The sequence below is a fragment of the Babylonia areolata genome, chromosome 29 (assembly GCF_041734735.1).
Source record: "Babylonia areolata isolate BAREFJ2019XMU chromosome 29, ASM4173473v1, whole genome shotgun sequence".
Taxonomy (NCBI): Eukaryota; Metazoa; Mollusca; class Gastropoda; order Neogastropoda; family Buccinidae; genus Babylonia; species Babylonia areolata.
Genome location: NC_134904.1, coordinates 35,030,236 through 35,044,147, shown reverse-complemented (window position 1 = coordinate 35,044,147; position 13,912 = coordinate 35,030,236). Strand labels below are relative to the sequence as shown.

Sequence of the window (13,912 nt, the reverse complement as noted above, 5' to 3'; positions counted from 1 at the left end):
TATATGTTCCAAGGATGCTGACACACTCACACAGCCTCGCTTATTTGCAGAACCACAAAGTGTTCTCTGATTTCTCCTTTCTTTCTTTCTTTTTTTTTAAGTCATGCCAATGCCATTTGTCTGGTGCTTTCCAAATCCAAAAAAAAGGATCAACAGTGAATCTCTCTCTCTCTCTCTCTCTCTCTCTCTCCATATTACACTAGTAACCATCGGTCATCATTCACCAAGTTATGAAGATGAGAGACTAAAAGGCACAAACAGGAACACACTGAGGCTATCACAGGTCAGATTAACACTATGAGTCATGGCAAGAGAGGAGTATTACAAAGTCGCTCAGTGTTACAAATGGATCCTGCTTAAAACTGATTACAATGAAACCATTCATTGAGTAACTACACACATCAGGGAATACACACACACACACACACACACACACACACACACACACACACACACACACACATATATATGTATATATATATAGAGAGAGAGAGAGGCTGAGAAGGAATCTTCTCATAATGCTTAGCAGCTCTGCAGTCATTGAGATTTGTGTCTACATCAACCAGAAGTACATTCTTCATGTTCTGATCATGTCCTTCTCAATCACTTATTCAATCACTTTAAAAATCCAGAACTAACTAGGAGTAGGATTAGTAAAGAAACCAATTTTCTGTTTCTCGTGTGACTGAACATGTTTGCAACACATCTGCAGTGCAGTGGCAGAGACAGAAAAAAGTATTCCTTTTTTTCTTTCTTTTTTTTTTCTTGGGGTGGAGGTGGGGGCAGGGAGGGAGGGGAGAGGTGGTGGTGATAAGGGTGTTTTCAAATTCTCTACTCACTCATGACTGTCTTGCTGCAGATGAAACCAGAACAACAAATTCAATACCTAACAGATTTTTTCTTTCTTTTTTTTTTCTTTTATGTTATAAATACCTGGCCCTGAAAGGGTTCCACATACCTTGGTGTGCTTTTGTCTATTGATAGTCACACTCAAGACTGTTCAGGATTTAGGTCACAAAGTCACAGGGCAGAGGTCTATCCCTCTGGCAGGAGTCCATGGACATGGGGGGGTGGGGAACTGGGCCAGGTGACCTTTAACCCCTTCTTGTTTGTGCTCCCTGTGACATTGAAACCTGAAGAATGCCTGGAGTTGGGACTGACTGAGCTGTGTGTTGTGCGTTGGCTTCAGCAAAGTTTCAGACTGTGTGTGTGTGTGTGTGTGTGTGTGTGTGTGTGTGCACGGGTGCGTGCGTGCATGCATGCGTGTGTTTGTGTATCATGTATCATGTGTGCATGCAAAAAAATAAAATGTGTATAACTGCTTCAGCACATTTTGTTCAAGACAAACCAATACAGATATCTTTTTCTTTTTAAGAGTTTCTTGCCAAAATGTGAACATGCTCCTCGCCCCCTCACCCCAAGTCCTACCCCCACAAAAAAAAATTAAGACTTTTTTTTTAGGTTGGGGGTCTGGGACAGGAAGGGTGTGTGTGGGGGGGGTGCAGATGGGGGTGGCGGGGGGGGGGGGGGAGGGGGGATGGTGGTGGAGGAATCATTTCACCATACAAGTTGCATGGAGCTGCCAAACTAATGATAATCCCATGAGGGACTGACCCATATGTGTGCATGGTGCTCCCAGCGGTGGTGTGGAATGTTTCAAAGTCTTCTGAACAAAAATTGTACTGTGTTGCAATTGTACCCTTGTAATTTGCATTGCACTGCATTGCATTGCATTGTATTGGATTGTGTATTGTCTTTAGTTGTATTGTCTTGTCTTACTTTTGTCACAACAGATTTCTCTTCCCAGGGAAAGTGTATCCCCACAGTGCAGCACCACCCACATTCTTTCCATTCTTTTCTTCTTTTCTTTTTTTTTCTGTCTGCAAGTGTATTTGATTTACTGTCAAAGCAGATTTTCTACAGAATCTTGCCATATACACTACCCTTTTGTAGCTGTGGATTCTTATACGCACTCTAAGTGTATGCTGCACACAGGACCTTGTTATAAAGATTGTTTCATCCGAATGACTAGCACCCTGACCACTACTCAAGGTCAGGTGGAAGAGGTGGTGGAGGCAGGGAGGAAAAGTCACGGGGTCCGTATATGGGACTCAAACCTGCAGACACTCACTTCCTTGATGGGTGCATTACCACTACGCCACTCTTCACACCGGTAAAGCACACAGAGACTATTCAAAAAACCCAGCTGCATGTTTTCGACAAGAATGCTTTCACTCTGTGAAAGCACACACACACACACACACACACACACACACACACACACACACACACACACACACAACACACACACACACACACACTGGGCATTCAATTTCTGACAAAATGAGGCTAGCATGTTTTCCTCACAAGCAAAATTTACTTCAGTGTTCAGTGGTCTGTGTCCTCTTTTTTCTTTTCTTTTTTTTTTTCCTTTCCTAGTTTCTAAATTTGACATTTTGTACAGTTCACCCTTCTTTCATACTCTGGGGGGTGTGGGAGGGAGGGAGATGTCTTTTAAAAATAAACTGTAATACATGAGTAGACGCAGAGTTGCTGAGTTTTTCATTTGTAGAATACTGACATAAGGCTTTGAATGTGTGCATGTGTAGGTGTGTGTGCATGCAGGCATGCATGAATGGCTGCATATATTGTGTGTGTGTGTGTGTGTGTGTATGTGTGTGTGTGTGTGTGTGTGTGTGTGTGTGTGTGTGTGTGTGTGTGTGTGTGTGTGTGTGTGTGTGTGTGTTTGTGATGTGTGTTTGTGTATGTACCTTAATGTGTGCCAGTGTGCATGTGAGTCAAAGTATCTGAATGTATGCATGCATGCATTTGTGGCTGTGCATACATACTCTGATCCAAGCGTACAACTATATGCATGCATGCAAAGACACACTGAACTGTACAATCTTCTAATTCTATCTTTCCACTCTAAGTGACAATGAACTCACAAGTACTTAGTTAACAATCTCAATTATATATATATATATATATATCATAAAAAATAAAATAAAATAAATATATATAGATATGTATAAAACGTGAACTTGATCTTTTATGACTGAAACAACAAACACAGAAAACCCTACATTCTCCAGTCTCTCCATTCCTTGGCGAAAAAAAAACCAAAAAACAAATAAACAACAACAACAAAAACTTGTACTGTTTACATTAGTGATTGCAGCTACCTGTGTACTTTCCAAGCAACACAACAGACTCACCACCCAGCAAGGATCACGAAAAACATACATCCGGGATCACAGAGGACAGAGAAAGGTACACATCACCACTCTCACACTGACAGCAACCCAGTGTAGCAGCCTTAGATTAATCTCCCCCCTCCCCTCCTCACCCTCCCCCCTCTGGATTTCACCCTGGGGTAATTCTAGGCTAACCGTGAATGATCCTTGGGGTCATTCTTGTAAAGTCAAGATTGATTTCCCCCCTCCCTAGTTGGGAAATAACCTCCTTGCTTTGTTGCTATGGGTTTAATCAAGCAACCAACAAAGGAAGGGGTGGAGGGACCGTTCTGGGCTTGCCACTACATACTTCCCTTCCACTCTCCATTAAAACTTAAGAGAAGAAAACATGGGGGAGTTCTATTCTAATAACCTGAATTGATTCTAACTGGCTAAATCTACCCCAGGGGTTAATTTCAAGCTAGTCTATAATGACTCCTGAACTTAGATTATGAGGAGAGGAGGGGGGGGGGGGTAAAATCAAACTATAGGGGAATCAGTTCTGACTACCCTGAGGATCATTCCAGGCTAGTCTACACTAACCTGATGGTTAATCTTGGCTAGCCAAATTTGACCCTGAGCTGAGGTTTAAATTATTTTTTTTCTTTTCAAAGAGTAGAAATAGAGTTGCAATACCAGCATTCACCTCTTGCAACCAACCAGGACCTGCAAGTGCTTGACAATGCACATGGGAAATGTCTCAGTATTTACACACCACCTGAGTCAATATTTAGTTTGACAAGCTTTCTTGATTATCAGCATTAACTGATTAAGTGGCTGCTTTCTGTGCCTGCTCTCACACGCCAGGGGTGTAGATCTCAAACTTTCAGATGTCTGCATGGTAAGAGCGGAAGGGTTGGTTCGAGTCTGAGCTAAGGGAAGGGGAGGGGAGAGAAGACGAGTGAGGCAGACCAGCCCCTGTGGCTGAAGTGGTCAGTGTTGAGGACTGACGACTTGGAGGACACTGGTTCAAATCTCATCATTTTTTCGGCATATGGCCAACTTTTTTCTTACCCAGAGGCTCAGTTGTGAGTGGTGCTGCTGTCTTCAGGAGGTAGAGTCTGAAATTATCATGCCCATGACTAGTGTTACAGGTTTCTGGGGAAGGCTGTTTTGTTTTTTTGGAGTGGGGCTGTTTTTCGGTTGTTTTCTGGGAAGCCCGGGGGCTGCTTAGATGGGTTTTGTTGTTGTTTGTTATTGATTTTCAAAGGGTGTGTGTGGTTACTTAGTTTTGTTTCTTTCGTTGTTGTTTTTGTCATTTTTCTTCCTTGCAAGTGCATGTGTATGAAAGTACTGTGTATGTGGTGGTGTGTGTGTGTGTGTGTGTGTGTGTGTGTGTGTGTGTGTGTGTGTGTGCAGGCATATGTGCGCACGCATGCATTTGGACATGTGGTACATCACTACATGTGTGTTTGTTCTTGTTTTTTTTTCATTCATCTCTTGGGAAACAGCACCATTAACTTTTTTTACCACTCCTCCCTTCCTTCACCACTACTCCAACCCAGCAGTCACACAGGGGGGGAGTCGCTGAATCCCACACCTGCACCCCAAACTCTGACGCCAGACCTCAGAGTCATCCATGACCCTCCAAATTAAGACATCACCAGAAGGATTAGCCACCCACCCACACCCACACACACCCACACACTGAGGACAATGCTAAGTATGTACGTCATCACCAGAAGGAACCCCCTTGTTCCCCATCCAAACCTTTCTCCCTCCTCCACTTTGCAACAGAAAAGAGGAAATTTCTAGCCCAGAATTCACAGGTGGGGATGTTATTTAAACTAAAAGACCCCCAGCATTCCTACCGGGGAATATAAGAAGTCTGAAGTGCAAAGACATAGAGATAGACATATATGACAAGTTATAATAAAAAATTCTAAAAAGTCCAAGGTAGGACTAGCACTTTCATTTAACATCAAAAATGATTGTTTTTTTTAAGTAATTGATCAAAATATAAGAGTCCTCTCATAAAGTAAACCAAATATTTTCTTCATCAATCCACCTACAAATGAAATGACCTCTTTTTTCAGAACAGTTTTTGGCTTCTTTTTTTTTTAGATAAAAAAAAAAGAAAAAAGTACCAACATGAAGGACCCTCTCAGTTTATTTTGATAATTTTTTTTATCATCCTACTCAGTGTTTAGTTACCCTGTTTTTACTTACAAGTCTCCAGCTGTCAATCTTTCTTATCTCTGTAACACCAACATGACTCCACCTAAATCATAACACTGAGGACAGAAAGCATGAGTGCAGTTATTCTGGTATGGTCCAAAAATCACTCAGTCAAACATTTTGCTATGATAACATGGTATGTCTAACATTGATGTATTTTGTGATGTACAATATTAATTGTTATGTGTATCTTATACTTTTTTGAAAAGCACCTCAAGCAGTTACTTTGGACAGTGCTAGGTAAGCAGCAACTGTACTGTGAAAGAATGGCCTAAATGTAATGCGCCCAACTAGGAAGTGAGTGTCCATGGGTTTGATTCCCATGGTATATGGACTGGAATTCGTACTCCACCTTCCAGGAGACCTTGTGTGATGGTCTGGGTGGTAGTCGTTTGGATGAATGATAAACTGAGGTCCCATGTACAGAATACAGTTAGTGCAAAACGCAAATAAAATAACCCACTGCAACAAAAGGGTTGTCCCTGGCAATATTCTTTAGAAAAATCCACTGTGATAGTTTAACAAATATATATAAATATATATATATATATGTGTGTGTGTGTGTGTGTGTGTGTGTGTTTGTGTACATATGCAGGCAGAAAAAAAGAGAGAAAAAAAAAGGAGTGGCACTGCACCGTGCACTGTGACAACACACTCTCCCCAGGTGAAGAGGCCAACTATCACACAATGAAATCCGTTGTGACAAAAACTAAAATACAATGGAATAAAATAAATATTCTGTTGGGTACTTAAATCATTTTCCAGGAGGGGTGTGCGGGTGTAAAGCCTAGCAGCATGGACACTCAACCATACGGGGAAGTCTTCTTTCTGCTTATTTTTCATTCGCAGGCTGCAACTCCCACATTCATTTTGTATGACCAACAAGTACAAGTCGGCTTTTATACATATATATGTTAATATTCTGCTATTTGGGCATCCATATACCGTTTTCGGGGATGGGGGGTGAGGAGTGGGGGGGTGGGAGATGGTAACTGGTAAAGCCAAGTGAGGACACTCACCCATGAGGGGGTCTTTGTACTGCATCAGTTCCTGGTAGCTGGCAGCGATGATGGAGGCAGGGGCCTGTGGCTGGAAGTGTCCCTCCTGAACCATCCGCTCACACGTCGCCATCAGCTGCCGTGGGAACACCGAGGGGTCGATGCCATAGTTCCTCCATCCTCCTACACCGTCTGCTACACCTGGATTAAATGACATTCTTTTTTTTTTTTTCTTTTTTTGCTGTTTGTTGCTTTTTTGTCAAGTTTGTGAGCCATCCAATTCACCTGAATAAAATAACATTAATTTTTTTCTATAAGTTTTACAGCAGTTACACTGTCTGCTATACCTGGATAAAATGGTATGAATTTTGTTTTTTAAGTATATATATATATATATATATATGTGCACATGTTACACCTGGATAAAATGACATAACTTTTAAGATTGTATGCTGTCCGCAACATCTGCAAAAAAATTCACGAATTTTTAAAAATAAAAGTTTGTTAGAGTGGTTGGCAGGTTGGTTGGTTACTGGCTCTTGCACAGTTGCAGTTTTCTCAAGACTTCTTGTTCTTCTTCTTCATCCTTAAGTCTGTGAGTGTGAAGAGACATTGTGGTGCTTGCCACACTGAAGAGCTCAGATTCCTCCAAGTCTGTCATCTGTGGGTCAAAACATGGGCCTCTGCAATGTTGTCAGCATATCGTTGTTTTTTGTCTTGCAAAGTTGCAGTTTTAGCTACAGCCCACTGCCAATTACTGTTCAAATAGTTGGGGGTTTTTTGTTTGTTTGTTTGTTTGTTTTTTTCTCAAAGCCTGACTAAGCGTGTTGGGTTACGCTGCTGGTCAGGCATCTGCTTGGCATATGTGGTGTAGCGCATATGGATTTGACCGAACGCAGTGATGCCTCCTTGAGCTACTGATACTGATACTGTTATTTACAACTAGTTTGTCACTGATGTTTCTGGTCTTTAAACTTTTTCATTGTTCATATTGATTTTTCGTTTGTTTTTTTTTATTTTTGTTTGTTTTTGTTGTTGTTTTGTTGTTTGTTAGGGGGGAAAGCTCTGCACTCTCTTACAGTTTGTATAACCATTATTTATACTGTTATACAGATCTATACAATTACTGAATTCATGACTACATTAACAATGATCAAGAATTTTTTTTAAGGAGTGGGGAGGGGGCTTCCATAAAACTAAAAGTTAAAAGTCTCATTTGATTATTGATAACTTGATCATTGACTGACAAAACACCACAGGGCAAGTTTTAAACAGCACTAACAGTCTTTTTCAAAGTAAACAAAGAACCGGTGAGCAAGGGAAAAGGTACTGAAACTAAGTTACTTCCAATAGATATTAGTTTTATTATTAATATTATTATACAATAGCTTATGCACTGACACAGCAATTTGTACTTTCTTTTCTAGTTCCAAAATAAATGAAAAAGTATTACAGATGAAATATAATATATGCATACAAACATAGATACATACATAAATACATGCATACATACATACCTGACAAACAGAAAGGGGGAGAAAGAGAGTGTGCATTCAAGAGTGAATCTGATTTGTGTCTACAAGTGTGTTTGTGTTTGTGTGTGTATATGTGTATGTGTGTCTGTCTATCTGTGTACGCAGTGAAGTATAAAATGTAGGTGCACGTGTGTGTGCGTGTATGTGTGTGAGAGTGTGTGGGAGTGTGTGTGTGTGTGTGTGTGTGTGTGTGTGGTGTGGTGTGCACATGTGAATACTGAATGCCTCCCACATGTATGTAATTTCTATTCAACTAATCATTTTAATCATCTAGTGTACCAACAACTGTACATAAATAAAGATTACAAACAGTTTAAATACAATATGATTACAAAACATGTAACAAGTTGTGATGTATCAATACTCCAAATACATGTCTGTCTTTCTGTCTCTGGTCTCAAATCATTTACACTTATAAATAGAACTTTTTGATACAAGATTACAACCATTCATCTTTGAAAGTCTGTTTGCCTCCCTACTGTCTCTGGTCTCAATGTCTACACACACACACACACACACATCTAATATCACTTCAAGTGGAAAGACGTTAAACTGAAGACAACAACAACAACACACACACACACACACACACACACACACACACACACACATTGATCTGTCTGACCATGAATCCTTCCTTTGTTCATCTGAATCACTCATCCATGTCCATGTCATTTTGGAGGAAAAACAACCACACACACACACACACACACACACACACACACACAAACGACAACACCATACCACACAAACGCTACAGACATAACATTTACTGGCAAACTGCCGAAAGACGTTGTTCTCGTTAAATACCAACAATTACTCCGAAATCTGCTGTTATTTTTTCAGAATGAAGAACTGCGCACGTGCGAAAGGTAACTCTGTGCACGTGTGAAGATTACGCAATCCCAAATGTTTTCTCTCCCTCCCGTTTCAAGCAAGGGCACTTACATGAACTGTTCATCACTTCACTAGTTCCAGACTCCGGAAAACCAAAGTCAACAACCTACTTTCTGTCCCATGTCAGTAATCGTCTGCACATAATCACTTCCCGTGACCCATATCTGACGATCAGATAAATAAAAGCCCCATTTCCAACCAGTTCGTAAATAATGCGGTGACGCGGAACACTGCGGGAAAAGCCGACAGTGACACCAAAATTGAAAGACAAAGCACGAACATACCTATAACATCAGCAGTTTTACTCCTTGCTATAAAATACGCGTCGTCGCCGAAGTTCCATTTGTTGAAAACAGCATTTTTGGTCACTGACTTGGAAAAGCCCGATGACCCTGTGACCAAATGAAGAGGTTGTTTCTGCTTCAATTGAAACTCATTGTGGATTCCTGCCACTAAAGCACGGGCTACAAGCCGGCCATATAAAGCAACCGATTGCATGACAATCGCACTGCCGATCCTCTACAAGTTCTCTCTCACAAGTCCATTGTGTTCGAAATGACAACACTGGTCGAGATATCAGTGGCCACACATGACTTTCAACTGGTCGGCTCCATCTTTGTCTCCTTTCTGACGTCACTTAACCTTTGGGAAGGAAGGGAGGTAACAACGAAGGTCAAAGGTGAGAATACCGCACTCCATAAATATAGCTGCGACCTCCCACTCCCCCCTCCTCTTCTCCTTGAACTAAGACTGAGGGCAAAGGCACTGGCAACAATTCTAAAACTGGTTCTTTTGTTTTCGTTGTTACAACTACCGATGTTCCCGTTGCTGCTGCAGCTGCTACTACTTTAGTTATTCTATGACGGTTGTACAGCACGTGAATGACTCGGTAGTACCCGTGTTGGACTGAACTGGCCCAAAAAACTATCCACATATGATTTAGATGAAGTAACTTATTGAACGCAACACGCGGCCCCTCCCATGCAACCACCCCTCCACCTTCCACCTACCCCATATAACCTTCACTGGTGATCTAGCTGTCAGCTAGTCTTATGGGTAAGATAATAAACATATGTTGTTTTTCCAGCATGCACTCTGAACACGTTAACAAAGCAACGTGACTTGAAAAGTAACCCCCAAAAGGGACAATAAGAAAGTTGCTCCTCGGAATTAATTTTCTTTTAAGAAAAATCCCTTCGACAAATTGAGAAAGAAACATGGACTGAAAAAATACAGAAAACAAATATCAGTGTAGCGTCGGATTGTTGTGATATGCTATTTGACTTGGAAGAGTACCCAGAATTTCACTGCACAGAAAAATACATTGTGACGAGACTGTCGTGGAATGTGTAGTTGTTTTTGGAGTTGGTGCCCAGTGATGACGATGCTATTATTGGTATTGTTAGTGTTAATAACTGTATTTTCATGAATTTGCACAGTAATCAAACCCAACGATTTCAAAAACCCTCTTCGACAAAAATAAAAGGCAGACTGTATATGTTTTATCACTGAGTTCATCTTAGCATAGAAAGTCCATGAAATCTGTTATGTAAGATTGTATTATATAAATACCTTAATCGATTACCAATTAATAATGTGGATCCTTTGCTCCAAACAATAAATCCGAAGCATATAAACTTGAAGAAACAAAACTATAGACGGAGAAACATGAGATCCGCCGAAAATGACTGGACCTTTGTCAACTGCAGATGATTTCTGGTACAATGGCCTTTGCTGTTACGATGACAGTGTACACAGATTTCATTGTAAATGTTCTCATGCTGCAGTCTGTCCGCCCGTCTCTATAAAATATCGTGTTTGTCGTGGGACGTGCATCGGTAGCAAAGTGAGTTTGTCTTTTGTGAATCTGAAAAAGCAGCACCGTCGTGATGATTTTACTGTTTTGTATTCAGCAGAGTATGACCATGAGTACATAACTCCAACGAAGCGGCTGAGACGTCGGCGAACCCCAGAGCAAGAGTAACATATAAAAAATAAAATAAACGGACGATGGGAATGGAACGGTTGTGTAGGGGTGAGATTGCGGTCACCGAACCCCAGATGGCCACTGTGAGTGGACTACCGTATCTTGGTCACATGTGGCGAGTTGCCAGCGAAGCCTGTCGCGTGGCTGCACTTGAACAGTTGGCCCTGTGGTTAATCGGTGCTTAGTTTGTTTTTTTCTTCTTCTTCTTTTTCTGTTTTAAATTACTTCCAGCGTTGAGTCTCGGTCTGTTGTACCTTATATAGTGCGCGCGCGCGGCACTGCACACACGCACACACACATTGTACACGGACAACATTGACTCTCTCTCTCTCTCTCTCTCTCTCTCGTCTCTCATCGTGTACACCGGCACATTGCCGTAGTACCGTGACACGGCTGCACACGCACCGACGGACACACACACACACACACACACACACACACATTGACAAACACCGTACACATACACACTGACTCATTCATCATGTACACCTCGTCAGTGAATGCACACCTTTTATTTTCAGTGATTGCAAGCTGAGCACAGTTCATGAATATATCATTCTTTTTTTGGTTGTACCCTTCAGCCGGGTGTCTGCGTGGCTCAGTTGGCTGAGCGCAAAGCTCGCAATCAGAAAGTTGTGGGTTCGTATCCTGGCCGCCCCAAAATGTGAACTGAAATAGTACAGTATGAAAATAGCATAAATGCGCTTATGCACATACTAGTACACACCTAAAAAAAAATTATTTTTTTAATTTTTTTTTAAGTGAATAAAGGATGAAAAAGAGGGCGAGAGAAAGGGGAGACCCGAGACAACTGTGATAGACAAACAAACACTGACTGGAATAGACAAAACTCGGTCGGACACGGAATGCAGGGACTGGACCTGGAGACTGGGGAGACAAAGACGGACACCTAGAAGACGGTAGAAGGATATGTGCGAAACGCACTGAGACTGACGAAGAAAATCACACTGACAGGCACTGCAGGTAAAAACTATGGATAAAAGGGGTTTTCCTTCAGGACGCGGACTGACAAAGCGGAGAACGTCACTGATTATGAGTTGGGAGACACTGAAACACGGGGCGTAACTGACGCGAACATTGGAACAGACAGACGATAAAGGCAAGGGAAAAACAAAGGTAAAGTGGGTTGAAAAAGAGAATGTGAGACACACCCTGTGGATAACATATAGAACTGATGGACAAGGACACACTGTGTAGACACACATATAAAAGACAGAGAGAAAGGAACACAAGGGGGACAAGAAGCTAAGAACTGAAGCGAGACCGACACAGGAGAGTAGATAGACCAAGGTGTGTGTGTGGTTCGTCCGTCGGGACGATAAAAACAACAAAAACAAAAAACCACACGGCTTTAGCTCCAGATCATCGGGGAAATCCCAGAATATGTGACGAACGATAGTTGGCTTCTACATGGGAGTGGCCGGCCGTTTCTGATGAAACTTCTGTGTTTGTTATGACGAATCAGCTCGAAATACTAACTCATTTACCGAGTGGTATTCGCTTAGATCCCTCGTCTGCGAATCTTGAAGAATATCTGCATACTATTTGTGGATTTGACTGAGATGGAACTGCTATTGTACCTGTCTCATCCTTAAATGTTCTTGAGAATTGACATTGATGACGCGAAATTGCAGTTTGATTCTGTGTGTGTGTGCGCGCGCGCGCGCGTGAACAATGCCAGTGTGGGATGGGTCAGCATTATATATGCAGGAGGCAGAGAGAGACAAGGAATAAATGTGTGCACGCGCGAGTGCGTGCGTGTTTGCGCGCTTGCTTATGTCAGTGTAGAAGACATGGTGTCTGTGTACTGAGACAATGTGACGTGTGTGTGAGTGTGTGTGTGTGCCGTGAGTAGGGTGGGGTGTTGTAGCAAGAGTTTCATTTTACATATTTTTCACTTTCATATCTGATGAAACGACAGAAACATGTTTTTTTGTTTGTTTTTTAAACCCCGTCACAAATGACGCCCCACTCTGTTTAAATCTCTTCCCTCACCTCATCCTTTGTTGATGTTTTTTTTTAAAGCATCTCTCTGCAAAGTAATTTTCAACAGGCAGAGATTACAGAAAGGAGTGTGCAGTAGAAGTAGTTGTACTTTCCAATCTAAGTGATATCAGCCAGGGAAAAAAAAGTCACATGGAGAAGAGAGGCTGAATGTGTGGGCTCGTGTGCAAGCATACTTTTTGTACTTGCATGAGTTAGTGTGTGTGCGTGTGCGTGTGCATACATGTGCTTGCATGTGTTTGTGCGCATGCGTGTGTGTATAAGTGTGTGCGCATGCGTGTGTGTTTGTTTGTTGTAATCCTGCGTGTGCACACATGTAAAGGTACAAGAAAGAATGAATTAGAAAGTCGTCTCTCTTTTTTTCAAGTCCATTGAGGCTTCTAGTCCACAGTATCTTTCTGACCTCACTCATCCTTACATATCCTCATGCCAACTTTGCTCTGCTTCTGACGCCCACATGCTTAGGATCCCCCCTGCTTGAACCAAAACGTATGGCCAACACAGTTGTTCATACCCCTCTTTCTTTGGAATTAACTTCCTCAGCCTCTTGATCACTCGTCTTCACTGCAGTTTCTAATTTCTAATAATGTTTGGTATCTTGTGTTCTTTTGATATTTACATGTGTTCAATTTGTAACTGCCTAGGACTTATTTTCAAGATAAAGCATAAATGCTCATAATACTAGTAATAATAAAGGGTGAGTCTGGAGACAAAGGAGGATTTCCTGGACATGACCCACTGAATATTCAAGCACTCAGACACTGATAGTTGTAAAGAGAAAGTGGTTGGGTGGGTAAGAAAAGTAGATTCTTCAGCAAGGGTGTTGGTGGTGGAGGCCAGTGTGTGCGTGTGTGTGTGTGTGTGTGTGTGTGTGTAGGTGCGTGCGTGTGTGTATAGGTGTAAGTGTAGTTGTGTGCGCTCACACACGCACAGATGTGCAGGACATAAAGATGGACATGAGATGATATGACAAAATGACAGAATACATTGTTTCACACGCATGCACGACCAAACACACATATGGCACCATAGACACACAAAAATTTCATGATGAAA

At 41.7% G+C, this 13,912-nt stretch overlaps 1 protein-coding gene across 1 annotated transcript in view; it reads right to left on the bottom strand.

The window, feature by feature from the left end:
• LOC143274877 (protein phosphatase PTC7 homolog) overlaps positions 1 to 9,467 on the bottom strand; it is a 37,857-nt gene extending 28,390 nt beyond the window's left edge. Inside the window, exons 1-2 of the mRNA XM_076578846.1 lie at positions 9,129 to 9,467; positions 6,434 to 6,613 (exon numbers count right to left, since the gene is read on the bottom strand). Of these exons, the coding sequence (XP_076434961.1) occupies positions 6,434 to 6,613; positions 9,129 to 9,342 (394 nt within the window). The 5' untranslated portion in view covers positions 9,343 to 9,467. The remainder of the gene's footprint in view (positions 1 to 6,433; positions 6,614 to 9,128) is intronic.
• Between the last annotated feature and the right edge of the window lie 4,445 nt (positions 9,468 to 13,912).